Here is a 27687-nt window from a genome sequence, read left to right as displayed (position 1 = left end):
CTTCTGACCCCTCTCCCCCCACCCCAGACTCACCATGCTGATCAAGGAGTATCGGATCCCAATGCCAATGAGCGTGGACGAGTACCGCATCGCCCAGCTCTACATGATCCAGGTGTGTGGACTTGTACTAGACATGTTTTAATTGGACTTTATCAGAGGAAGGGCTTTGACACTAGCAGGAAGTCAGGCTGATCAGTCATTTCTAACAAATGGGGTTGAGCTCCAGAGCCATTGATTCTGGGCCAGTGCCGTAAACACATTGTAAACCTCAGCAAAGTGAACAGAGAGGTAAGCCACATGATGGGTTGTTAACAATCTGAGGCAGGCAGGAAAGGGATGGAGGAGGGATGGCGTTAAATTGTCCAGTTGGATCAGTGACCCATAGTTACGTGTCCCCCTGACCTCAGCCTTCTCTGTGCTGCCTCGCTCTCTCGCTGGTGTGAAGTTTCCGTGACCATGGTAACCATGACATCAGCAGCGTGCCGGCAGTCAGGTTTTGTTCGAGAGAGAGAGGGGGAGAGTGCGGCGTGAGAGAGAAGAAACAGTGGGGAGAATGGGGGGAAAACGGGAAGAGTAGGAGAGAGATACAGAGGGAGAGAGAAGAGGGAAGAAACGGAGAGAAAAATATTTTGGGCAGAGTAGAAGGCAGTGTGGCTACCCTGTCTTCATTAGTGTATGTGGCTAGGGCAACCCCAGGCAGCATGCTGGTCCCAGACTCATCCCCAGTGTAAGCATAGTGGCTCAAGCCTGCCTGGGCCTCTCAGTACAATTTAAACTATTCTCTGTACTGTATGAGTATCGTCACTCCAGCCGGCCAGACTTCTCCTGACTCCATGTTCCACACTGCTGTCTCTCATTTATCTTCATACCTAATCACTCTGCCTCCTTAATTGATAGTTAATTGTGAATTCATTATCGCGACTTACATTTGCAAAGATATCACAAATGCAGGGTGTAAGTGAAATTAAGTCGGCACTCTCTCTCGCCCTCTTCCTCCCCCCTCCCGCGTTTAATCCCAACCCATAGTTTTGCTCTTTCAGAAGAGTGAGAACCTTCTCAACAGGAAATGTCTCCCTGATTTGATACCATATGGCATGTACCAGGATATAATGCTGTCCTCCAGTCAATACAGCCAGCCAGGAAGTTGTGAGGAAGCTGAACAGAAAGTAGAGCTGAGCGATTTAACCAACATTTCGGTTAACTAATTGACTGATGTCTGTTAAATTATTTGAATTTCATTATTTCTTTTTCTTCTGTGAGCTCGATGTGCACACTGGGCTGCAGTTTTTCTAGAGATAAATCCGAACATGCTCGAACTGTGCGATGTAGTAGTTTCCAACAGGCCAATGTTCTACATAGTTTAGCACAGAAAACGGGATCATGAACTACTATGTCCATAATCCGGGGCTACATGTCCGGCCTATGTTTATTTTCCGCTTGCTACGTAAGAGGCATAAGAATGTGCGATAAAGAGGGGATACGGAGAGAGCAGTTGCTCTACAAGGTATTCAGCAGTCAAAATAGTAGGCTTTATTTACTTTGAAGAACTACTAAGATAGTGATTTTTTTGTCAGACAGCATAGGCAGCAGCTCTATGGAGATGAGATGATGACTTGGAATGAAATAATAAAGTTATCAAATACAACAAACACAATATTTTATCAAGGTAGGCCTTCAGTAACATGAATAACTGATGGTTAATAAGTGATAACCAGTCATGGGCAGTCACTACCATCAGGGACTTTTTAAAATGGTTTTATTCTGTGTTACAGCATTCAACCCACGTAATGCATAGTGCGTTTAATGTAAAAATGTTTAAAAAATACCGAAACTTACCTCAAAAAGCACGAGTCACTTCGCACCAACAGATAGTTTAATGACAGACTGTCCTCTATATTTAGCTTCCTTCCTGAATGTAATTCTTCCTTACTTACTCTTTCTGTTTGGGTTTAACTCCTGGAAGCCTGTCAAAACCATGAGGAAAGACACTGAAATAGCAATGAATTACCCCTGCCTGCATGCCCTTCCTCTTCCTTTTGCTTTGTTTCAGTTCTGTTCGAGACCCTTTATGGTTGACACACAGATCCAAACAGAACATTAGGCCTATTCCCACTGGGCACTGACGTCTGTTCAACGTCTAGTTTTTACATTTGGTTGAACTGTCAACTAATGTGAATTCAACGTCAAATCAACTAAAATATTCACCATGTCATTGGATTAAGGTAAAAGGTTGGGTGAAAAAAAGACAATTCCCTTACGCTGATGACGTTTTGCAAATCCAATCAGTTTTCCATGTTGATTCAACGCCATCATATTGAACGTTTTAGTTGAAATGATGTAGAACCCATGTTGATTCAACCTGTTTCTGGTTAATGGGTTCCTTCAGCTTTACATTTCAATTTGAGTCATTTAGCAGACGCTCTTATCCAGAGCGACTTACAGGAGCAGTTAGGGTTTAAGTGCCTTGCTCAAGGGCACATCGACAGATTTTTCACCTATTCGGCTTCGAACCAGCGACCTTTTGGTTACTGGCCCAGCACTCCTAACCGTTAGGCTACCTGCCAGATTTTTTATCTTCCTGATGGTTTCTTGTGAGATGCAGAGCACCAAGAGCCAACCTCTAGCAGGAGAGCAGGATTGATACTGGCCAGTGGCACGCAGGCTCGCAGGCCACAGGCACCTGTCAGCAGGCTAATGAAGTGCCTTGCATGTGTGTGTGTGGGTGTATACACACTACAGTTTGTCCGTTTGTGTAAGCGTCTGGCTGTGGGCGTGTGTGTGTGTGCAGCTGTGCGTACATTGGCCTATACTGTATGCGTTGCAGAGTGTTTTTGAGCATCTGCTTGTGTGTGTACAAAACATTATGAACACCTTCCTAATATTGAGTTGCACCCCCTTTTGTACTCAGAACAGCCTCAATTCGTCAGGGTGTGGACTCTACAAGGTGCCGAAAGCGTTCCACAGGGATGTTGACTCCAATGCTTACCACAGTTGGCTAGATGTCCTTTGGGTGGTGGGCCAGTCTTGATACCCATGGAAACCCTGTTCAAAGGCACCTCAAATCTTTTGTCTTGCCCAGTCACCCTCTGAATGGCACACATACATAATCCTTGTCTAAATTGTTTCAACGCTTAAAACTCCTTCTTTAACCTGTCACCTCCCCTTCATCTACACTGATTTGAAGTGGATTTAAGAAGTGACATCAATAAGGGATCATAGCTTTCACCTGGATTCACCTGGTCAGTCTATGTCATGGAAAGATCAGGTGTTCAGTCTGTGGAGCGGTGTCTGTGGAGCGGTGTCTGTGGAGCGGTGTCTGTGGAGCGGTGTCTGTGGAGCGGTGTCTGTGGAGCGGTGTCTGTGGAGCGGTGTCTGTGGAGCGGTGTCTGTGGAGCGGTGTCTGTGGAGCTGTGTCTGTGGAGCTGTGTCTGTGGAGCTGTGTCTGTGGAGCTGTGTCTGTGGAGCTGTGTCTGTGGAGCTGTGTCTGTGGAGCTGTGTCTGTGGAGCTGTGTCTGTGGAGCTGTGTCTGTGGAGCTGTGTCTGTGGAGCTGTGTCTGGCTGTTGAGAGCAGGGTGGGTGGCTAATGAACGACCTGTCAGAGGTAATGAGGGCCAGAGGGCTGGACACCTCACGCACCATCTCATCTCCCCACCACACCACTGATTCACTATCCTGCGCTCCTTCACTACCCGGCGCTCCTTCACTGCCCGGCGCTCCTTCACTACCCGGCGCTCCTTCACTATCGTGCGCTCCTTCACTATCGTGCGCTCCTTCACTACCCGGCGCTCCTTCACTGCCCGGCGCTCCTTCACTGCCCGGCGCTCCTTCACTATCCTGCTCTCCTTCACTACCCTGCGCTCCTTCACTATCCTGCGCTCCTTCACTACCCTGCGCTCCTTCACTATCCTGCGCTCCTTCACTATCCTGCTCTCTTTCACTATCCTGCGCTCCTTCACTATCCTGCGCTCCTTCACTATCCTGCTTTCCTTCACTATCCTGCGCTCCTTCACTATCCTGCGCTCCTTCACTATCCTGCGCTCCTTCACTATCCTGCGCTCCTTCACTACCCTGCGCTCCTTCACTACCCTGGGCTCCTTCACTACCCTGCGCTCCTTCACTACCCTGCGCTCCTTCACTACCCTGCGCTCCTTCACTATCCTGCGCTCCTTCACTATCCTGCGCTCCTTCACTATCCTGCGCTCCTTCACTACCCTGCGCTCCTTCACTACCCTGCGCTCCTTCACTACCCTGCGCTCTTTCACTACCCTGCGCTCCTTCACTATCCTGCGCTCCTTCACTATCCTGCGCTCCTTCACTATCCTGCTCTCCTTCACTATCCTGCTCTCCTTCACTATCCTGCGCTCCTTCACTATCCTGCGCTCCTTCACTATCCTGCGCTCCTTCACTACCCTGCGCTCCTTCACTATCCTGCTCTCCTTCACTATCCTGCGCTCCTTCACTATCCTGCGCTCCTTCACTATCCTGCTCTCCTTCACTATCCTGCGCTCCTTCACTATCCTGCGCTCCTTCACTACCCTGAGCTCCTTCACTACCCTGCGCTCCTTCACTATCCTGCGCTCCTTCACTATCCTGCTCTCTTTCACTATCCTGCGCTCCTTCACTATCCTGCGCTCCTTCACTATCCTGCTCTCCTTCACTATCCTGCGCTCCTTCACTATCCTGCGCTCCTTCACTATCCTGCGCTCCTTCACTATCCTGCGCTCCTTCACTATCCTGCTCTCCTTCACTATCCTCCATGCCGGAAATGCTGTCTGTAATTAGTCAAATACATGTATCAGAGTTTCAAAGTGAAGAATAGAAGTGGCTCAGGTATTACATGTAACGTTGACTCTATTATTAACTCAGACTCTCTGGAAATGTTGTACTGTAGTCCTTGCCCTTTGCTCTTCAAGTTTTCAGCGTCCTCAGCACTTGGACTCTGTTACCTAGTGTACCTTTAGCACTCCTGTTTCCCTCATTTTTACATCATGAAGCCTCTCCCTGGTGGATCTCACTGTGTTATGTTTGAAAAGTAAAGTCATCCAACCATTAAGTCCCCTATGGTGTCTCTTTTCAGCCCCCCCCTTTCTCCCCCCTGTCTGTGGTGTACCTGGAATGTAAATATGGGCAAGGTGTTTTTCACTGAGCTGGCTGGGCAACTCTCCTGACTAAGCAGTGTAGATCATACCTGGATGCAATGGTTATTATCCACACATGAGTCATGACATGGTGTGTTTACAACTGTCAGCTGTCTGGAACTTTGCCAGCAGGGTAGAGTTTGTTCAAGCATTCATTTTATGGCAGAAAACCTTTGTGTCGCCTATGGAACAAGTGAAATAACAGACCTGGTGCTTTCTAGACCTACTAGAAACAGCCTTGAGCCTAATGGAATCAGGTGATTCCCCGATTCTGCTGAAGCTAAATGACCACATCATCTGTGTTTTAGATTCATAAAAACAACATTTGTAGCAGTTGAATTGTTTTAGGTTTAGGGGGATGCCACACTTGACTTGTTGTCTTTCCAGCAGTGTGCTTCTCCTGACCTCCCTTGTTTAACCTCATTTCAGCCCTCAGTTGACCTTTGACCTATGCTTCCTCACCTAACCCGTCACTGAAAATCTATTCTGATCTGAACAGAAAAAGAGCCGGGATGAGACCTGTGGCGAGGGCAGCGGAGTAGAGATCCTGGAGAACAAGCCGTATGATGACGGCCCAGGGGGAATCGGCCAGTACACCCACAAGGTTTACCACATCGGCATGCACATCCCCAGTTGGTTCCGCTCCATCCTGCCCAAGGCAGCACTCCGGGTGGAGGAGGAGTCCTGGAACGCCTACCCCTACACCCGCACAAGGTGTGAGACTACTGCCACCTACAGGAGTACCACCCTTACACCCCCACGCACACAGGCGTACCACCCTTACAGCCCACACAGAGAAGTACTACCACTATACAGTCAGGGAGCCTCCCCACTTCCACAGGAAAAGCTTAACATGTTGAGACAGCAACCCCTTCAGTACAGTATGATGAGACTGTTTCCCCTAAGCTTATACTCAACGTCAAACCTTATCCATAATGGAGTGATTGTTTATCCAATCTGTCCCTTCAGGAAAATACTGTTACTAAGAGCCAAATAAAGAGCCAAGAAAATCTTCCAGAGCAGTTGTCAGAACACTGCTGAGCGTGCCAACCAAGACATGGACAGTCTTCAGGTCAGCAGCTCTGCTAGCCAGCCTGTCATTAAGAGTTGATGACCCCCCCAGTCTTAGTGTCTGTCTGTCTGGTGCCTGGACAGAGCCGCAGGTGTGAGGCTGCTGAAATGAGAAGCGCCCCTTGAAAACACTGTCAAGGTATTGATAGACTGGAGCCATCTGCTGACACATTTATCAAAGCAGTGACAGCTCTGCTGTAGACGACTGAGAGATGGGCAGGGCTAGCACCTCTACACCTCGCCTGGAGCCAGAAACTGAGAGAGAGAGCACGGGTGAGAAAGATCGAGAGTGACAGACAGAGACAAAGACAAGCAGTAGCTAACTCTTGCCATGTAGACATATTTTGAGCCTGCCCATCATTTAACAAAGAACCCACTCAATAACAGAGACATCAAGATGTTTCCACCAGTCATTTCCCTGTGAGTATATAGTGTGTCCAGGTCAACATACTGTGGTTATTTATTACGCTGACCTCTAAGCTTGCTGCCCTTTCTCCTCCAGGTACACCTGTCCCTTTGTTGAGAAATTCTCCATTGACATTGAGACGTACTACAAGCCAGACACAGGGAACCAGCCAGACGTCTTCAACATGTCCCCAGTCGAGAAGAGGCTAAGGACTCTGGGTAAGAACCTGTGGTGCCAGTCTGGGACAAATAGTGGGAGATTAGAAGGACACTATAGCCTCAGACCATAGTGTCCAAATTGACAGCACTGTTAGATAAAGATTTTTCCTCACAATGGACAACTTGCAAAATGACAGACCTATGTAATTGGTCTCGTTTTAAATAGTCATGATTAGTATTGAGGGCTTCCTGACGCATGACCTCCACAAGGGTTAGAGGGAAGCTCCTGGGCTCACACAGCAGCCAGTAGAGTAGAGTCCCACTGGTGGCCGTTTGCTACCACTGCAGCTGTTTTCCTGTTGTTGGCGGCAACAGAGAGGCTGTCACGCTGCTCAGATGCTCATGGTTTGAGGGCATGCAGTGACCCAATTTACACAATTCATTGCCAGTGTTCCTGAGATGTCATGAATGACATTTTTACCCTGGTTCATCGTCAGCTGTGGACCGAAAAGAGAAAAGGTTTGTCCTAGAAATACCAAATCCAGTGTGTACTATTAAGTGTCCTAGATTTAATTAACGTGTCAAAATAACTTGGTTGTTAAACAATTTTGTTTTGACCAACAGCCATAAACGACTGGCTATGTTATGTAGGAAAATGTGGACACCCCAACAACCCACCTGCTCATATGTACAATGTTATTTTTGGCACGTGTTCACATTAGACTCTCTTGCAGACCCCATCGACATTGTCAAAGATCCCATCCCCCCACATGAGTACATGCAAGAGGAGGACCCTCGGATCTACAGGTCAGACAAGACCAAGAGAGGGCCTCTGCAGGAGGACTGGATCGAGGAGTACAACAACAACCCGGGGAAGACGCCCATCATGTGTGCTTACAAACTGTGCAAGGTGGAGTTCCGCTACTGGGGCATGCAGTCCAAGATCGAGCGCTTCATCCATGATGTAGGTGCGTATCAGATGCGATTAGGCGTTGAAAGAGTACTATAAACAATACCTTGATATATCCCTTCCTCGGTGCTGGCTATATGAGTGCTTGGTCCAAGAGAAGTAGTGTTTCCATACTACAGGCATGCTGCTGCTGACTAGTTTAGCTAGCAAACTTCAGCTGAAATCGTGTCAAGATGTTGGAGGTGGCGGCCAGGTGGGATACACTGATGTTTTCCAGTGCTGTCTGTCTAAAATAATCTCCCCTCCCTCAGGGCTGAGGAAGGTGATGGTGCGGGCCCACCGGCAGGCCTGGTGCTGGCAGGATGAGTGGTACGGCCTGACCATTGAGGACATCAGACAGCTGGAGCTTGAGACCCAGCTGGCCCTGGCCCAGAAGATGGCCCAGTTCAGCCAGGCAGAGGAGGCCACCGAGGCCAATGGAGCTGCTTCATCCCCAGACAAGAACCAGGAGGCCAAAGATACCATCAGCTCCTTAGAAACTGAGGAGGTGGTCAGTGCAGTGGGCGGGGGAGACACTCTCCAAACAAAACGAGCAGGGCTCACCAAGCAGTGGTCCACCTCCTCCAGATCCTCCCGCTCATCCAAGAGAGGAGGTGAGACGTTTGAGCCCAATTGTTTGTATCCGTGTGGAGATATTGAACTGTTTAACAAGCAGGTGGTGTACAGACATCATGTGTTATTGAGTATGTATCTAGGTGCTGTATCTACACTACCACTATCCCTGCTTTATCCAGATTTTGTTCACCTGCCTGTTCAATATACAGTCTAAGGACAAACACCTCTCCTACAGACAGTACAACCCCCATCCCCACCTTTAAACACCAGTCAGAATCCTGCCTGCCACCTGGAACCTCTCTCTCCGCCAGTCAGCCCCATTTCACCCTTATTACCTAGCAACGGGAATTGCCAGGGACCTCACGATGTGATATTATCACGATACTTAGGTCCTGGGATGATATATATTGCTATTTGGTACTGTGATTTTATTGCGATTCAATTATCCAAACATATTGCTCACTATGTGTCTGCTGCAGAAGTACAACAGAGAGCCATGAGAAAACAAGTTTTGATCAGTCATGGAAATAAAAGTGCTCAAAACAGATTGGATCCCTATTTGAAAAGAAGATGGAGAACAAGCTATGAAGGAAAAATACTCAGTTTTGGTGCAGGTACAGCCAACTAGCGCAAAAATAATATTGCTTTTTTGTCAGTACGTTACGCTATATCGTCAAAGATAATATCCCGATATGTAACTGTATATCATTTTTTTCGCCCCATCACTATTATTATCCCCCTCTACTGCGCTCTCCTGGGCTATTTATAGCAGCAGTATTGACATCACAGGCTAGAGGAGGCTGACTCTCTTCACACTGACCCTCCGCTCCACCTCTGCTGCTCCCCTCTCTGGGCTGACAGGCACAGCTGCGCTCCCTAGCCCATGAGCATCCAGCATGGGCCAGCCAGGCTTTCAAAGAGACATTTCTGTGTGCTAATTGACTGTCGGTGTGTCTGTGTTATGTTGGACTCCACTCTTCACGCCCCCTCCTGACCACTGAGCAATTGATCTGTGATTAAGTCAAGCATAACAGACACGTGTGTGTGTGTGTGTGTGTGTGTGTGTGTGTGCGCGCGCACACGCGTGAGCATCAGTAGGAGTGTGCATCAGTGGGAATATGATGCAGTTGGGTCTTAAAATAACAGCGGTACGGTTTGTTCCCCTCTGTTTCAGCGAGCCCATCACGGCACAGCCTCTCTGAATGGAGGATGCAGAGCATAGCACGAGACTCCGACGACAGCTCAGAAGAGGAGTTCTTTGATGCTCACGGTAAAACCACCATTTTTATGTAGTCCTCTTAGAGTCCTAGAGTAGGTTACAGTAGACAACACTAGTAGTGAGTTCCATTCCCGTAACCCTACTGTTGCTTCCTCCTTTGACTCTGCATGCGTCTCTTCAACACAGATCAGTTCTTAAGCTACCCAGATACCCAGCATGCTTTTGGCCTGCGGTTGAAATAGGTGGGTGTAGCTCGCCACTTCTGTTCATCTGCTGGGTGAGCCCAGGAGAGGACTCACCCCGGGTTTTGGCTTGTCCTGAAGAAGTGCTGAAATCATCACCCTCTACCTTCACCTGTTCCCCATTGACAAAACTATCTCACCCTGCCGTCCTACACACACACAACACACACCTTTACGCCCTCCCTATTGCACTTATCAGACAGTTCAGTAAAGACTATAAGTCTGTACTTCGTAAAGCTCATCACCTCCCCACATCCACCACACATTGCCTGTTGAGAGTCAATCATCCCATCATGTCAACCTACAAAATGATGTTCTATTACCTGGAGGTGTGGAAGCATGATTAACTTAGATTTGTTTATATGACATAATAAAGTAAGAAGTAATGAAATAAGAATAATAAAGCAATGCATGTTTCCTTTGTATCTATTTATTTAGATGATACTGATGCTATGTGGATTAAATCTGTATCAACTGTTGAAACTGTTCATGAGATGTCATGAAGTAACTGCATTGTAAATGTGCATTTAGCTGCATGTTCAAATATATATAGCTGTATGCTTTTGGTGTTTGTGCCATTATTTATGTTCACAATGAGATGGTAGCTGTTTCTGGTGAATATAAATTTGTTTCATCCCTGGATTCATCTGTTTTTCCTCTAACTATCATAGCGTGGTATGTATACACCATTATGCACACCCCAGTATGTGGCTATCGGGAGTCTTCAACTTTTCATTGGCCACCTGATTAGTTAATTTAAATCAATTAAAATGTGGAAACTAAATGCTGAAACATAATCAAATAATACTTCACTGTAACTATTTTATTATACAAGCAACCCTACCGAGTCTCTTCATGAGTTAATCCCTTGATAATGAACTCTGAAAACATTGCCATAATGAGCAAGGATTTCTAGAGCAGCAGTTTGGTGGGGGTTGTAATGTAATAGGACAGTAAACACTGACATTGGTTCCACGAAATCTTTTCCTCATTACATTTTCCTTGTGAGTAGTACAGAGCTGAGAACACCCATGCCTTGTCTCTGTATGGAGCCGTTCATTAAGATTACCGTGATCAGATGGTGACCATTTATAGAGAGTACAAGGATGACAATAGCATACATACAGGCATATGTAATATGCATAAATATGTCTAATTAAATGAACAGAATCAAGTCTGATAGTAGGCATATAGCTGTAACATTCCGTCATCGTAGTGCCACAGTACTTACACTGTATCCATTCATGACCATTGCATGTCAGATCATGCAATGATTAAACCAATGGGACACATGAATGCTACTGCTCTGTAGCATCGTTTGAATAAATTCCCACTGAAAAGTGTTTGAGCGTACTCCGATAAATGCTCCTGCTCATGTAGCAGCTTTTACACTGCTCAGCTTCTTTACCTGGACTGAGCTTCTCCCTGATCTGTGCAACTGAGGACCAGCAAAACATTGTTTTGGAGGTTTGAGTGGTGACCTTTTGATAAAGCAGATGTGCATAGGCTACAGGTTGTGTAATGTGATTTCACTGAAAGATCCCAGTGGCTTGGTGATTTGATTGAGGAGGCTATGCTATTCCAAAACCACTGGTTTCTAAAGGAACACATACAATTCAGGGTAGTAATTACTTTATCAGTATTAATATTTATCTACAATGATTGGCCACAATATCCTATGGTAGAGATCAGGGTGTACTGTATGTTTATCTCTATCTGTACTCAGCCAGTACACGGAAGCCCCTTTCACATTTGTGAACATATAAATGTCTAAAACGTTCAGTGTTCCTTGTCACAGAATGTTTGAGAATGATCTGTGACTGGTCATCTGGGCCCAGTTTTCAAATGTTATCTGGATTTCGCCTCTAGGGAAGGATTAAATGCATAGAAATATAATGAAAAGAACGGATGAATCATTGACTTGAATGGGCACACCCCCATTCTATTCATTCTGTTTCTATAGATTTAATCCTATCTGATAGGCAAAATCCAGATAACTTTTGAAAAACAGGGCCCTAAATATCAGTGGTGTAAAGTACTTAAGTAAAAATACTTTAAAGTACTACATTTTTTGGGGTATCTGTACTTTACTATTTATATTTTTGACAACTTTTACTTCACTACATTCCTAAAGAAAATATTGTACTTTTTACTCCATACATTTTCCCTGACAACCCAAAGTAGTCGTTACATTTTGAATGCTTAGCAAGACAGGAACATTGTGAAATTCACGCACTTACCAGGAGAACACGTGGTCATCCCTACTGCCTGCCTATGTTCTGGCGGACTCACAAACACAAATGCATCTTTTGTAAATAATGTCTGAGTGTTGGAGTGTGCCCCTGGCTATCCATACATTTTTTAAACAAGAAAATGGTGCAGTCAGCTTTGCTTTATATAAGGAATTTGAACTATTTCTACTTTTAGTTTTGATACTTAAGTATATTTGAGCAATTTCTTTTAAACTTTTACTCAAGTAGTACTTTACTGGGTGCCTTCCTCTCGTACTTGAGTAACTTTCTATTAGGGTATCTTTACTTTTACTCAAGTATGAAAATTGGGTACTTTTTCCACCACTGCTGAATATATTGTAGATGGGATAAAATGGCACATTGACTTAACAGGTGTTATACTTGGTAATATGGACACCCGGTAAAACAAATCCTGTCCCTTCTCCCCACAGAGGACTTGTCAGATGATGAACAGATTTTCCCCAAGGAGATCGCCAAGTGGAACTCCAATGACCTCATGGACAAGATTGAGGCGGCTGATGCAGAAGACATCCCTGGTATGGAGACAAAAGCTGTGTGTTGTATTATGGGAGATAGGCGAGACAGAGGAGATGGAGTTCGTGTCAGTGTCTTTTTACCGACAGTGTTATATTACTCTGATTCTCGATGTTAAAGTGTGTCTGTGGATGTTTCTGCAGGAGAGCTGTACAAGGATATGGCAGGGGACTATGAGAGGGCAGCCAGCGAGGAGAGACTAGATGAGGTAGGTACTTGGGAGGGTGAAGGGCTTTTCATCTGAACATTGGTATACCAACAACACCATGACAGCCAGACCCAAAATCCGTAACATGTTACATACAGTTGAAGTCGGAAGTTTATACACCTTAGCCAAATACATTTAAACTCAGTTTTTCACAATTCCTGCCATTTAATCCTAGTAAAAATTCCTTGTCATAGGTCAGTTAGGAACACCACTGAATGATTTTCTTTCATCACATTCCCAGTGGGTCAGAAGTTTACATACACTCAATTAGTATTTGGTAGCATTGCCTTTAAATTGTATAATTTGGGTCAATCGTTTCAGGTAGCCTTCCACAAGCTTCCCACAATAAGTTGGGTGAATTTTGGCCTATTCCTCCTGACAGAGCTGGTGTAACTGAGTCAGGTTTGTAGGCCTCCTTGCTCTCACACACTTTTCAGTTCTGCCCACAAATTTTCTATAGGATTGAGTTCAGGGCTTTGTGATGGCCACTCCAATACCTTGACTTTGTTGTCCTTAAGCCATTTTGCCACAACTTTGGAAGTATGCTTGGGCTCATTGTCCATTTGGAAGACCCATTTGCGACCAAGCTTTAACTTCCTGACTGATGTCTTGATGTTGCTTCAATATATCCACCTAATTTTCCTCCTCATGATGCCATCTATTTTAAGACGTGCACCAGTCCCTCCTGCAGCAAAGCACCCCCACAACATGATGCTGCGACCCCCGTGCTTCACGATTGGGATGCTGTTCTTCGCTTGCAAGCCTCCCCCTTTTTCCTCCAAACATGACGATGGTCATTATGGCCAAACAGTTCTATTTTTGTTTCATCAGACCAGAGGACATTTCTCCAAAAAGTACGATCTTTGTTCCCATGTGCAGTTGCAAACCGTAATCTGTCTTTTTTATGGCGGTTTTGGAGCAGTGGCTTCTTCCTTGCTGAGCGGCCTTTCAGGTTATGTCGATAAAGGACTCATTTTACTGTGGCTATAGATACTTTTGGACCTGTTTCCTCCAGCATCTTCACAAGGTCCTTTGCTGTTGTTCTGGGATTGATTTGCACTTTTCGCACCAAAGTACGTTCATCTCTAGGAGACAGAAGGCGTCTCCTTCCTGAGCGGTATGACGGCTGCGTGGTCCCATGGTGTTTATACTTGCGTACTATTGTTTGTACAGATGAACGTGGTACCTTCAGGCGTTTGGAAATTGCTCCCAAGGATGAACCAGACTTGTGGAGGTCTACAAATTTTTTTTCTGGGGTCTTGGATGATTTCTTTTGATTTTCCCATGATGTCAAACAAAGAGGCACTGAGTTTGAAGGTAGGCCTTGAAATACATCCACAGGTACACCTCCGATTGACTCTAATGATGTAAATTAGCCTATCAGAAGCTTCTAAAGCTATGACATCATTTTCTGGAATTTTCAAAGCTGTTTAAAGGCATAGTCAACTTAGTGTATGCAAACTTCTGACCCACTGGAATTGTGATACAGTGAATTATAAGTGAAATAATCTGTCTGTAAACAATTATTGGAAAAATTACTTGTGTCATGCACAAAGTAGATGTCCTAACCGACTTGCCAAAATGATAGTTTGTTAACAAGAAATGTGTGGAGTGGTTGAAAAACGAGTTTGAATTACTGCAACCTAAGTGTATGTAAACTTCCGACTTCAACTGTAGATGCGGTCTGGCTGAGATCATATTCAGACAAAATATCAACATTAAACATGCAGGAGGTATAAGCTAAAAGGAAACTTAAATCCCAGCCACTAAAGCGCTCAAGCCTAACAGTAGGTATTGAAGTGAATATTCTGTGTAGGGCTTTAGTGGTGGCAGTCAGAGAGAGGTCCACTCCTTCAGCCTCTCTGTCCTCTTGTGTTCAGATGCGTGGCTCTGTTAGCAGGCAAGCCTATAGCTCTACCATTCCCACCATCACCGTAACCAAGCACCAGTCAGTAAGTAAACATCCTGTCCCATTGCATTATGGGCCAGAGTAGATCCACAGACACCCTAACAGACCCAGTACTAACCGCCCTGCTCCTGTCTTTGCCCTAGCCCACCCCCTCTACTCCTCAAACCCCCTATCCCTTATGAAATATCCTCTGAACTGTAGCCGTGCCGTGAAGTGTACTGTGTACAACCTCCGTGAAAAATGTGAGTTTTTGAACACACAAAAACTTCACATTTACGTTTTCCCTTTTTATGTGAGTGTGGTTTTGTATTTGTATACAAATGTGTCTTTGCCCTTGGTTTTTCTTGTTGTTGTAGTGGTTGGCTAAAGTTGGAAGCGTTTGCAGTGTGACCAGCTGGGGTGTAGGTTGGTCAGCGTCTCTTAATGATGCTCTGAGTGTGAAGAGGAAAGCTGGACAGGCATGCTGTTGCTGGATAGGGTGTAGTTATCACAAACTGTATACGCTTCCTGAGTTTCATATCTGAAGGAAGTGGAAGTGCACACTGAACACACAATGAGATGTTTCGCTATATACTAAAGAGGTGTGTGCAACCACAAAGCCTTGTTATTGTCTCAGTGTGGTTTTTGTGAGTAAGTCAAGAAGCATGTTGTCAGTGGTCATGATACTTTAGCAGCCAAGCCAGAAGCATGGTTCTATGGGTGAATGGCTTCATTTCCCTTGAGTTTAACAGATCTCTCTAATGTCCCTCATCCTGCCTTTTCTCTTTACCTCCCATTCACTCCATCCATTCCCCCTCCTTTCCTCCCCCATAATAGGACCTGTCCTCCCAGCAATGTCTGCAGCCTTCTAAGATTCATGTGCTGATCCTGGTGTTACATGGGGGCAACATCCTGGACACGGGCGGAGGGGACCAAACCAGTAAGCAAGGCGACATCAACACTATCAGCACAGCCTTTGACGCAGTGATGCGCGTGCACTATCCCACTGCGCTGGGCCGCATCGCCATCCGTCTGGTTCCCTGTCCCGCCATCTGCGCTGAGGCCTTCTCCCTGGTGACCAAGTGAGGGACACACACACACTACACAACTGTAGATATTGTGTACACAACCTACAACTATTACTAACCTTCCCCTGTGTGTGTATCCCTGGCTTCAGTCTCAGCCCATACAGTTATGATGAGAGCTGTCTGTCTAGCAGTCAGGACCACATCCCCCTGGCTGCCCTGCCTCTCCTGGCCACCTCCGCCCCCCAGTACCAGGAGGCTGTGGCCACCGTCATCATGAGAGCCAACCAGGTGTACAATGACTTCATCAGGTCCCTGAACGGGGCAACCTTCTCTGGCCAGGTGAGGAGCTGCTACTGGCCTGTCAGCCTCTCCGTTATTACGGGCCTGTCAGCCTCTCCGTTATTACGGGCCTGCCATCCTCTCCGTTATTACGGGCCTGCCAGCCTCTCCGTTATTACGGGCCTGTCAGCCTCTCCGTTATTACGGGCCTCTCCGTTATTACGGGCCTCTCCGTTATTACGGGCCTCTCCGTTATTACGGGCCTGTCAGCCTCTCCGTTATTACGGGCCTGTCAGCCTCTCCGTTATTACGGGCCTCTCCGTTATTACGGGCCTCTCCGTTATTACGGGCCTCTCCGTTATTACGGGCCTCTCCGTTATTACGGGCCTGTCAGCCTCTCCGTTATTACGGGCCTGTCAGCCTCTCCGTCGATACGGGCCTGTCAGCCTCTCCATTATTCCGGGCCTGTCAGCCTCTCCGTCGACACGGGCCTGGCCTGCTCTTTATTTGGAGCTCTAAAATGGCAAGAGCATGTTTCCAAGAGGAGATTTCTTCTGAAAAACATCATTTGGATTTGAATCCTTTCAGCACCAAATGAATTATGTGGGTGTTTTCTGTTTCTGAATTATGTGGGTGTTTTCTGTTTCTTTTAGGTAACAAAAATGACACTAGCATTCAATATTTGTCGCAAGTTGAATTTAGTATACATTTTTCTAACAAATTGTCAGAGGCTCACATCATTTGACAGATTATTTTTACTTGTGTGCGCCTGCAAATGTGTGTTTGTGGGTGTGTTTGATTATGTGGTTATTACAGCTGATTATTTTAAAAGGGGTTGGAAGCCGTTATCTGCATCCTGTTTGATATCTAATGACCTGATCTGTTTTAGTAAATTGACCTGTGACCTCTGTGTAGGTGTGCCTGATTGGGGACTGTGTGGGAGGGATCCTGGGGTTTGACGCATTGTGCAGCAGCAACCAAACTATTGGTGACAGCCAGAACAGCAGCCGCAGGGGCAGTGTAATCAGTGTACAGGTAAGACCTAAACCTTGAAGCTTATTTACTCTCTCTGTTCCTAAGCTTTACGTCGTTACCCATACTCCAAATCACAGACACTCACTCACCTAGTAGCTCGAAATAAAAGTTACAACACTCTACTATTTCACCACCACATTTCTCCGCTGAGAAGGACACTTATCCAGCGCCCAACCTAGATCTGGTGCCGTTTGCATGTCAGTCAAGTTCAGCATACATTCCCCAACCTCTGCCCGCCCCCCATCCCTCCCTGCAGGATCAGGACCTCCTCTCCCCAGGCATCATCATAAACAGTGGGCACGGCTCTGCCTCTCCCACCCTGGAGGGCAGCCGCCACCTGAGCCTCAGCAACATCGACATCCCCCGCTCAGGAGGACCAGACGACTCCAAAAGACAGCAGCCGCGCAAAAGGAGCGACTCCTCCACATACGAGCTGGACACCATCAAACACCACCAGGCCTTCCTGACCAGGTTGACAGGATCTATATTACTAAAGTTACATTCCATCATTGATGTAGCTGATGGATAATAGTTACTGTCACTGTACTGAGAAGGGTATGGCTATGCATGTGATATTGTTGAGTCATGGGTTGCTGTAATCTTTTACCTACATTGATCTCTGTCTTACTGTGTTCTGTGTATACATGTGAATGTGTATGTGCTTCCCTCCTTCTGACTCTGGCTGTTTGTCTATTGTTGTCCCCTCAGCCTCCACTCCAGTGTCCTGCAGACAGACCCATGCTCCCGCAGGTCCAGCAGCAGCACCTTCCAGGATGCAGGCTGTCTGGGGAAGTTTGACTTTGAGGTGGCAGACTTCTTCCTCTTCGGCTCTCCTCTGGGCCTTGTCCTTGCCCTGAGGAAGACTGTCATTCCTGTGCTGGATGGTAATCCCACCTAAACAGAGGGAAAATGAATAAAGTGTTTTAAAAATGTGTTATTTTAATATGTGAACATTTTTGTTCTGTGAATTAGGTAGTGAGAACCAAGGAGGTACTGTGGGGTCTTATCCCCTTGAAACCCCCTTCTCCTTCTTTTATGCCTGTCAACACCTGTCTCCCCTTAGTGGCCCAGCTGCGCCCAGCTTGCCAGCAGGTCTACAACCTGTTCCATCCAGCCGACCCCTCGGCCTCGCGCCTGGAGCCCCTCCTGGAGAAGAAGTTCCACATCCTGCCCCCATTCAATGTTCCCCGCTACACACGCTTCCCCCTGGGGGACGGCAACTCCGCTCTACTGGGTGAGCACACTGGAATGAGAGCTGGAAGAGTTCACTCAGACACACACACTCACACACACGCCAGTACCTGTATGAGCATATATCTGTTGTGGAAATATATGCAAACAAAACATGTACTCATTTGTTACATTCATTGGTTAAATAGCCCTTGTTTTGCTTAACCATTGGGGACACTGTGTGATGTAGCAGAGTGTGTAGAAACTGACATGTGATGGATTATGTTGTTTGTTTTCTGACTTATTTCCCACACGTGCAGGGAATGTCTCCGAGACCTATTGCCAGTGGTCTGTTGATTGCTATAGAGAGAGACACCGAAAATAGCTTCAAGTTGAGAAAAATGAAGAACAAAAATGGTCGAACTCTATGCAGTGCATTCAGAAAGTATTCAGACCCCTTCCCTTTTACGTTACAGCTTTATTCTAAAATGGTGAGAAGGGCCTTGGTCAGGGAGGTGACCAAGAACCCAAGAGCTCTAGATTTCCTCTGTGGAGATGAGAGTACCTTCCAGAAGGACAACCATCTCTGCAACACTCCACCAATCAGGCCTTTATGGTAGAGTGGCCACTCCTCAGTTAAAGGCACACAAAACCTCGATTGGAGTTTTCCAAAAGGCACCTAAAGGGCTCTCAGACCATGAGAAACAAGATTCTCTGGTCTGATAAAACCAAGATTGAACTCTTTGGCCTGAATACCAAGCGTTAACGTCTGGAGGAAACCTGGCACCATCCCCACTGTGACGCATGGTGGTGACAGCATCATGCTGTGGGGATGTTTTTCAGCGGCAGGGACTGGGAGACTTGTCTGGATCCTAAGCACACAGCCAAGACAATGCAGGAGTGGCTTTGGGACAAGTCTCTGCATGTCCTTTAGTGGCCCAGCCAGAGCCCAAACTTGAACCCAGTCGAACATCTCTGGAGAGACCTGAAAATAGCTGTGTAGCGACGCTCCCTATCCAACCTGACAGAGCTTGAAAGGATCTGCAGAGAAGAATGGGAGAAACTCCCCAAATAAAATAACATTTTATTTGTCACATGTGCCGAATACAACAGGTGAAATGCTTACTTACAAGCCCTTAACTAACAATGCAGTTTTAAGAAAATACAAAAATAAATAAAAATAAACAAAGTAAGAGATAAGAAATAATTAAAGAGCAGCAGTAAATAACAATAGCGGGACTATATACAGGGAGTACCGGTACAGAGTGAATGTGCGGGGGCACCGGTGTCGAGGTAATTGAGGTAATATGTACATGTAGGTGGAGTTATTAAAGTGATTATGCATAGATAATAACAGAGAGTAGCAGCAGTATTCCCGGGGGGAGGCACAATGCAAATAGTATGGGTAGCCATTTGATTAGCTGTTCAGGAGTCTTATGGTCAAATCTTTTCAGTCTCCTGAGAGAGAATAGGTTTTGTCGTGTCCTCTTCAATACTGTCTTGGTGTGCTTGAACCATGTTAGTTTGTTGGTGATGTGTTCACCAATGAACTTGAAACTCTCAACCTGCTCCACTACAGCCCCGTTGATGAGAATGGGGGCGTGCTCGGTCCTCCTTTTCCTATAGTCCACAATCATCTCCTTTGTCTTGATAAAGCTGTGTAAAGCTTGTAGTGTCATACCCAAGAAGACTCGAGGCTGTAATCACTGCCAAAGGTGCTTCAACAAAGTACAGAGTAAAGGGTCTGAATACTTATGTAAATGTGATATATCAGTATTTTATTTTTAATACATTTGCAAAATTTTCAAAAAAACATTTATCATTATGGGGTATTGTGTGTAGATTGATTTAATCAAACGATTTAATCAATTTTAGAATAAGGCTGTAACGTAACAAAATGTGGAAAAACTCAAGGGATCTGAATACTTTCCAAATGCACTGTATACTGTATATGGCTTTGGTTAGAACCAACAGAGCCTGAATTAGAATCCAAGAACAGCATCATCCTGCTCCCCTTAGCTCTACTACAACCTGTTGTTGCCTTAGATACTTCTACTGCAGTATTTCCTGTAGCTCTAAGGGCTTGACTCACAATTCCTGTTTCACATTTCTGTTCTTGTTATTGCTTCATGTTTTCTGTGTCTTCATTGTCTTCCTTTCCCCTCTCTCGACCTCCTACCCCCATCTCTGCAAAAACCTACCCCCTTACCCTGAAAACTCTGCCCCCTACCCTCTGATCCCCCACCTCCCCCTTTAGTGGAGACAGTCCAGAGCAACCCTCAGCTCCTGCTCGATAGTGGGACCCCCCTCTCTTTCCGCTGTCAGGAACCTATCAGCGAGACCTGCATCCCTGTGCCCGTGCTAAACTGGCAGGAGGGCTCCCTCAAGGCCACACCTGCTGTTCTAGAGTGTGTGTAGCCTCTCCTCTTCACTTGCATCCCCCTGATGTCTCTCACTCTGTGTCGTACATGTCTTTTTGTGTTAGTTGCACCCTCTTTCCACACTGACTTTGTCTGTGTGTGTATGTTTTCACACCCTTACCAATACTGGTGCATTAGAATGCTTTGGGAATGTTACCCCAGTCAAGAGTTGGGGTCACATTACTGGCTGTTCCAGGTCAATCATGTCCTATATGAGCCCTCGTTCTGTAGGATTCAGTCCATTGCCTTTATTATAGCTCATTAGCATGGCCCTCAGAATCTCTAAACAATGAGGTGATTTTGCTCATCACAATGCAATAGTCATTATTGTTGCCATTTTTATGATTTACAGAGACCGCAAGGGGTTCCACAGTGAATGAAACCTTGACCTGGAAGAGTCTGTCCTTGTTTTGCTGTGTTTCGCTATTGCCATAAATGATTTATGTCCTTTGTAATGGTATGTAAATAGCGTGCCACTTCCTGCACTCATTGTTGTGATGTGGTTTCTTTGCTGCTGCAGCATCTCCTCAACATCAAATACAAGAGTTGGGGATTGTGATTTAAGGTGGTAGGCAAAGGTCTCCATATAAACCATAACACTGTGACTAGAGAACTGTCTTCTGGTAGATTTTGCCAAATCTGAGGCTTGGAAGCTAAACTGACTGTTGCTCAGATGTCTGCTTGAATCATGGAACCCTGCCCCTTGCATTGTAATTGTGTATCCTTGTGTTTTTCTGCTTGTGATGGTGGTGAATATAGTATCTCCTGACTTTTTTGTTACAACAACATGTTGATTAGCTTCACATACTAAATGAGACTGTTACCACTTTAGTAATACATGGTAATAATAATCCAGCTAATCATTTTACAGATATTAAAAACTTTGAGGCATAGTGCTGTAACAACCAATGGAGTAACATCTCACTTTTAACATGCTGTTGTATGAATCAGTCCACTATCTGATCACTCACTGATTGTCCAGGAAATCTGACGTTGGCAGCTGCTTGTTTCTGAAACCATGGTGCGGCCCTTCACATTTCTTGGTTGCAACCCCCTCCTTCTCATCCTGTTCCCTCGCTGTTCATCCTCCTCTTGTCTATGTCTAATGGGATCTCCTTGTTTCGACTCAATAGCGGATGTTGTTCAGTCTCATGGTGGTGTCTTCATGGACAGTTCGTACCCCTCCTCCCCCGTTACAGGCCCCCACTGCCGGGGCCTGCGCAGGGCCAGTGAGGTCAGCATTGCCAGCCAGGTTTCAGGAATGGCAGACAGTTACACTGCCACCAACATAGCCAACAGTAAGTGTTCTCGTTACCACAAGTATCTCTCTCTCTCAACTCCTCTTTCAGTCAATCTCTTCTCTCTCCTTAGTTCGACCCCCTCTTTTCTTTTCTGTCCTGTTCTATCTTCCTCTTCCTACTCCACCGCACTCCTTCAATCTCCTCTTAATCTTTTCTCTCTCGCTCATTCTAACCGTCCTTACTCAGACTGCCCACATCACTCAGTGCACCGGATCCCGAGCGGCTCTGTAGGGACCCAGTTGTGCCTGCATTCATGGAATAACCACACAGTTACCTGCTAGCTAGCTCCAACACATTATGACAGCTGTGATGGATTGCACTGCTCTAAGCCCCTTCATCATAGAGGGAGCAAACAGTGGACGTTATCCATTGTTCAAATACAATATGCCAGAAGATTATCACTCTACTACTAAAGAAACCAAAGCTCACCTCCTTTCACTGCGTGTCTGTCTTACTCTGACCCATTGTTTGAATATAAATGCAAAGGCTGCGTTCTGCATTTATTTAATGTTTGCCATGCATGTAGAGACCCGTTTAGCTGAATCATTCCTGCATTGTTCGCTCCCTGTCGCACTGTCTGCCAAGGTGACCAAGCTTCTGTTGTGTTTGATGTAAAGATTTTCTCCCAAAGTAACGGATATGTCCTATATAAGGCCTAATAACACCTACAGAAGTATCACATGGCTTTCAAAACATTTACTAACAATGTACTCAGGAAGTTGCAATAGTGCGTTGATGAGATCATTTCTAGTTCATGGTTATTAGAAGAAATGCCATGGGAAAAAATGTCACTGTTCAGGAATACAACGAAACTGAGAGTGCACAATATGTTGTGGAAAAAAAGTATGAAAATGAGTTTTGTTGAATATATAATTATAACCTTCTTTTTTTCAGTTCATCTGAGGACCAATCAGAAACTCAATTGAATATTTTGTTTTGAAGACATTTTCAGGTTGTGAATGCAGCTGGTAGCAAAAGTACTTCACATGTATGTTTGTAAACTGGAATTAACTGCATTATACTGTATGACACCAATTTCCTTTGTCATTATCCATCAATAATTTTCACCTGGTTTCTTTCTTTTTGTTTTGTTTCCCATAGCACAACCATGCCAAACTAACCAAACCAAAAAACTCAGCCTTTTGTCCCAAATCGCCCTGACATCACAAACCAAATTCTCCCTGAGAAGCCCCCCTAAATTCCATAGAAAAGAAAGGACTGATCCAGTCCGAGGATCTACTGACACAGACAACGGGCCACAACCAGACCCAGAGGCAGACTCAGACGCTAACAGAGGTGTGAGCCCCTGTGGCTCTGGTCAGTTAGAGAGACACCTGGATTATACCATATATGACCTGGTTTCCCTGGACTCCCAGGCTGAGGTGGATCAAGGTATTCTTCTAAGAGACTGGACCCTATCAACTCTGTACCAAAGCCAGGCTGGGGCTACTACTGACTCCTATCCTCCCCCTCTTTAAATCCTCATTTATTGTGCAAACAATCTCTTCAATATGCTTCTTGTCCCAGCTTGACTCACTCTCCCTCTCTGTTTCTATGATGAACTCTGCTCAGAAAGGACTGACCCCAACCCTCTTCCCTGGTGGAATATGTCTATTGTATACAATAGTCCCAACAAACTTTACACTTTAAAAGTGTAACATACCCATCATCCAAATGATATAGCGGGAAGGCTACTGGCCCAATTTGCCAGTCTCTGCCTCACAGTTAACACCATTGAACATAGGTGAGTTTATGAGCAGTCCACCACCAACAAAACAGAAGATATCTTTACAAAACCATCACACAATTTTACCACTGCCATGTGGTGTAGCCCTATGGACACTGTAACAGATACAGTTCAATAGAGTGAAACAATAGCAAAATGTTATTCGATCATTTTGTCCCAGCCTGTTCTGGAGGCAAATATGAATTGATCAGTGACAGTCCCAGTGTGAATCCACTTTTTATTTGGTGTCTTTTTAATCCCATCTTCCCTTTTCTTCATGTTTCATATACTAATACAAATAACTATGCCGCTTTAACATTGACTCATGTTTCTTGTACTAACTTTAACAATATAGGTATTGCATAAACATTATCTTCCCTCCTATATTTGTTTCAAAGCTTTGTCAGCTGGGAGTAACACTCTTCAACTCCTGTCTTACTTCCCTTCTAGCTGAGGAACTGCTGTGGTCTATCTGGGCTTTGATAGTGGTTTATGATTGAATGCAGTCTTCCTTCAAACGGTTAATGTTTTAACCTTTCCAGGGGTGTGTATTGGGATGTTTTTGCCCCTCTGCCCCCATGCCACCCCACCCTTACCCATGTACCCCCTCTCACCGTGCAGTCGCAGCCCGTTGGTGGGGAACCAAGCGTATGGACTTTGCCTTGTACTGCCCTGATGCCCTGACAGCCTTCCCCACGGTGGCACTACCGCACCTCTTCCATGCATCCTACTGGGAGTCCACTGATGTCGTGTCCTTCCTGCTGCGACAGGTAAGCTCAACCCCCAAACATCCATGGCCTGTGCTTCTCGCCCCCTTTACACTAGTGTAGGCATGGTGAGTAGGTATGGGGTCATCTATATGTTTCTTTTAGGTGATGAGGCATGAAAACTCCAGCATACTGGAGCTGGATGGTAAGGAGGTGTCAGAGTTCACTCCATCCAAACCTCGGGAGAAGTGGCTCAGGAAGAGAACCCATGTCAAGATCAGGGTACGGTCTGGTCCAATTAGAACAGTGTTGACCACAGAGATTCATTCTATAGGCTAACACTGTAATTGTCTCAATCTATTCATGAGTGTGTGTCTTTGACAGAATGTGACAGCCAATCATCGTGTGAACGATGCAGTGTTCACAGAAGATGGGCAGCAGATCGTGACTGGCCGCTTCATGTACGGACCTCTGGATATGGTCACATTGACAGGGGAGAAGGTGGGCTCTCTCTCTCTCAGCAATCATTATTTTTATTTATCATTACAACAATGAAAACAGTATGTGTGTAACTTATAAAGGCCTATATACAAATATATCCCTAATCCCAAATATATGTACTAATCCCTCAATCCATGAGTCATGTCTGTATTTGTTTCCAATCCAACACACAGCACATGTATGTGCAAATCCTATGTGTTTGTGTTCATAGTGGTCGTATATCTCTATGTTTACAGGTGGACATCCACATCATGACCCAGCCCCCATCTGGAGACTGGGTGTACTTTGACACGGAGCTGACCAACAGCAGCGGCCGCGTGTCCTTCATCATCCCAGAGAGCAAACGGCTGGGGGTTGGTGTCTATCCGGTCAAACTGGTGGTCAGGTGAGACTGGGGTTTGGTGTCTATCCGGTCAAACTGGTGGTCAGGTGAGACTGGGGGTTGGTGTCTATCCGGTCAAACTGGTGGTCAGGTGAGACTGGGGGTTGGTGTCTATCCGGTCAAACTGGTGGTCAGGTGAGACTGGGGGTTGGTGTCTATCCGGTCAAACTGGTGGTCAGGTGAGACTGGGGGTTGGTATCTATCCGGTCAAACTGGTGGTCAGGTGAGACTGGGGGTTGGTGTCTATCCGGTCAAACTGGTGGTCAGGTGAGACTGGGGGTTGGTATCTATCCGGTCAAACTGGTGGTCAGGTGAGACTGGGGGTTGGTGTCTATCCGGTCAAACTGGTGGTCAGGTGAGACTGTGGGTTGGTGTCTATCCGGTCAAACTGGTGGTCAGGTGAGACTGTGGGTTGGTGTCTATCCGGTCAAACTGGTGGTCAGGTGAGACTGGGGGTTGGTGTCTATCCGGTCAAACTGGTGGTCAGGTGAGACTGGGGGTTGGTGTCTATCCGGTCAAACTGGTGGTCAGGTGAGACTGTGGGTTGGTGTCTATCCGGTCAAACTGGTGGTCAGGTGAGACTGGCATCTATGGCACGCTCTTCTATGGCCTCTTTCAGCCAATCCAGTCCTGAGGCCTGATACGTGGTTACCTCGCTTTTACATTTCTCTATCTTTTTTTATTCTGTTTCTTAATTTCTTTCCATTTGTATCCGTCTTTCCTCCTCCATTATTCAATTATTTTGTCTCCCATCACTGCCAGGGGGGACCACACATTTGCAGACAGCTACCTGACAGTGCTTCCCCGTGGGACAGAGTTTGTGGTGTTCAGTATAGACGGCTCATTTGCTGCCAGTGTGTCCATCATGGGGAGCGACCCCAAAGTGCGTGCCGGAGCAGTCGACGTGGTCAGGTAATATGCACCTGGCATCACTAGGTGGATAGTCATAACCACCAAAATGATTGATCTGTTTTTGTTTCTATAACCCATTGTATTGCACTCTCTCCACTCTTTCTTATACTGTTTGATTTGTTTCCAGGCACTGGCAGGACCTGGGCTATCTGATCGTCTATGTGACGGGGCGTCCAGACATGCAGAAGCAGAGAGTGGTGGCCTGGCTGTCTCAGCATAACTTTCCCCATGGCATCGTCTCCTTCTGTGATGGCCTGGTCCACGACCCACTCAGACACAAGGCCAACTTCCTCAAGTCACTCATGGAGGTCAGGATGGGAGTGGGGGTTGGGTGGTGGGTTTCTGGAGGGGACTGAAGGTTAAGGGGAATGGTGCAAAATGCATGATGGGGGACAATGAAGGGTGAAGAGATGATTGAGGAGATGGGGCAAACAAAAAGATGAGAGATTTAAGAAAATAAGTTGTTTTGGTCAGAATTTATAGATGACACTTAATTTGCTGGTTCCACAGGCTCACATGAAGATCTTTGCTGGCTACGGTTCTACCAAAGACATTTCCGTCTACACCTCCATCGGCCTCTCTCCCTCCCAGATCTACATCATTGGCCGACCCTCCAAGAAGATGCAAGCTCAGTGCCAGGTACGATACACATGCACTTCTGACATTTGAGTTTAGTCCTGGTCCTGTAGTTTAATATATGCAGCACGCCATTACATTTTATGACTGTCTCTTTCCCCTGCCTGTCCCAACAGTTCATTACTGAGGGCTATGCGACCCACCTCTCTCAGCTGGAGTACAACCAGCGCTCCCGGCCACCAAAGACCAGCAGTGCCCGCATGGTCCTACGGAAAGGCAGCTTTGGTCTGGGTGCAAAAAGCGACTTTCTGCGGAAGCGGAACCACCTGCTGCGCACCATTTCCGCCCAGCCGACCACCAGCTCGTCCACCGGCAGCGGCCACAGCAGACCAGAGCGCACACAGAGCCAGTCAGACAGCCACAGCCACAGCCAGCATGGCCCGGGACCAGCCCAGCGCAGCATGAGCATGGCAGCAGGCTGCTGGGGCCGCAGTGGCAGCACCAAGCTGGAATCTGGGATTTTCAACCCAAAGTAGTGTTAGAGAGGTAGATAAGAGAGGGAGGATAAGGAGAGTGTGTAAAGTTAGAGAAGAAGAGGATGAAATTGAGAAAGGAGGGAAAGCCTGCAAAATAATTAAATAAATTAAGATGACAAGTAATTTCAAGATGGGAGAGAGATGCTGAACATAGGCTTTCAAGGCTCTAAATATAGAGACAGGAAGTAGAATGAGAGAATACAGCATTGAAAACCTTAGGTGCTACGAATCAGTCTTTGTAAAGCGACACCATCAATATACCTGAATCAACAAAAATCTACGGTCAGAGGCTCTTTTTACTTCAGACAGTGATACAATGGAGAAAAGCCTTTTTAAGAAGCATCTTATTTAAGCAAGGAACATGCATGCACAACACACAAACCATTGGCCAACAATAGCAAGAGACTCCTAAAGAAAAAGTTGCATATTGTTTTAGTGTTTATTTATCAATGTCTGTAATACCACATCAATAT

The 27687-nt window shown here is 46.0% G+C and overlaps 1 protein-coding gene across 3 annotated transcripts; it reads left to right on the top strand.

Annotated features, from left to right (window-relative positions):
• Positions 1 to 27410, top strand: LOC115164474 (membrane-associated phosphatidylinositol transfer protein 2). Of its 3 annotated transcripts, XM_029717000.1 has the most exons (26): positions 1 to 112; positions 5638 to 5852; positions 6712 to 6833; positions 7508 to 7741; positions 7995 to 8336; positions 9473 to 9568; positions 12443 to 12547; positions 12689 to 12753; positions 14634 to 14705; positions 15479 to 15723; positions 15819 to 16008; positions 16864 to 16983; positions 17240 to 17454; positions 17692 to 17867; positions 18047 to 18217; positions 20411 to 20563; positions 21707 to 21871; positions 22976 to 23266; positions 24222 to 24370; positions 24473 to 24589; positions 24692 to 24808; positions 25045 to 25193; positions 25953 to 26102; positions 26230 to 26410; positions 26613 to 26741; positions 26855 to 27410. In XM_029717000.1, the coding sequence occupies exons 1-26, from the start codon at positions 35 to 37 to the stop codon at positions 27212 to 27214; spliced, it is 4407 nt and encodes a 1468-aa protein (XP_029572860.1). In that variant the 5' UTR covers positions 1 to 34; the 3' UTR covers positions 27215 to 27410. The 3 variants fall into 3 exon arrangements, with proteins under 3 accessions (XP_029572860.1, XP_029572861.1, XP_029572863.1); XM_029717001.1 differs by lacking the exon at positions 14634 to 14705; XM_029717003.1 differs by lacking the exon at positions 22976 to 23266.
• The last annotated feature ends 277 nt before the right edge of the window (positions 27411 to 27687 follow it).

This window comes from Salmo trutta, chromosome 27 (assembly GCF_901001165.1).
Source record: "Salmo trutta chromosome 27, fSalTru1.1, whole genome shotgun sequence".
Classification (NCBI taxonomy): domain Eukaryota; kingdom Metazoa; phylum Chordata; class Actinopteri; order Salmoniformes; family Salmonidae; genus Salmo; species Salmo trutta.
The sequence above is the reverse complement of the archived record's forward strand: the minus strand, read 5'-3'. Positions and strand labels throughout refer to the sequence as shown.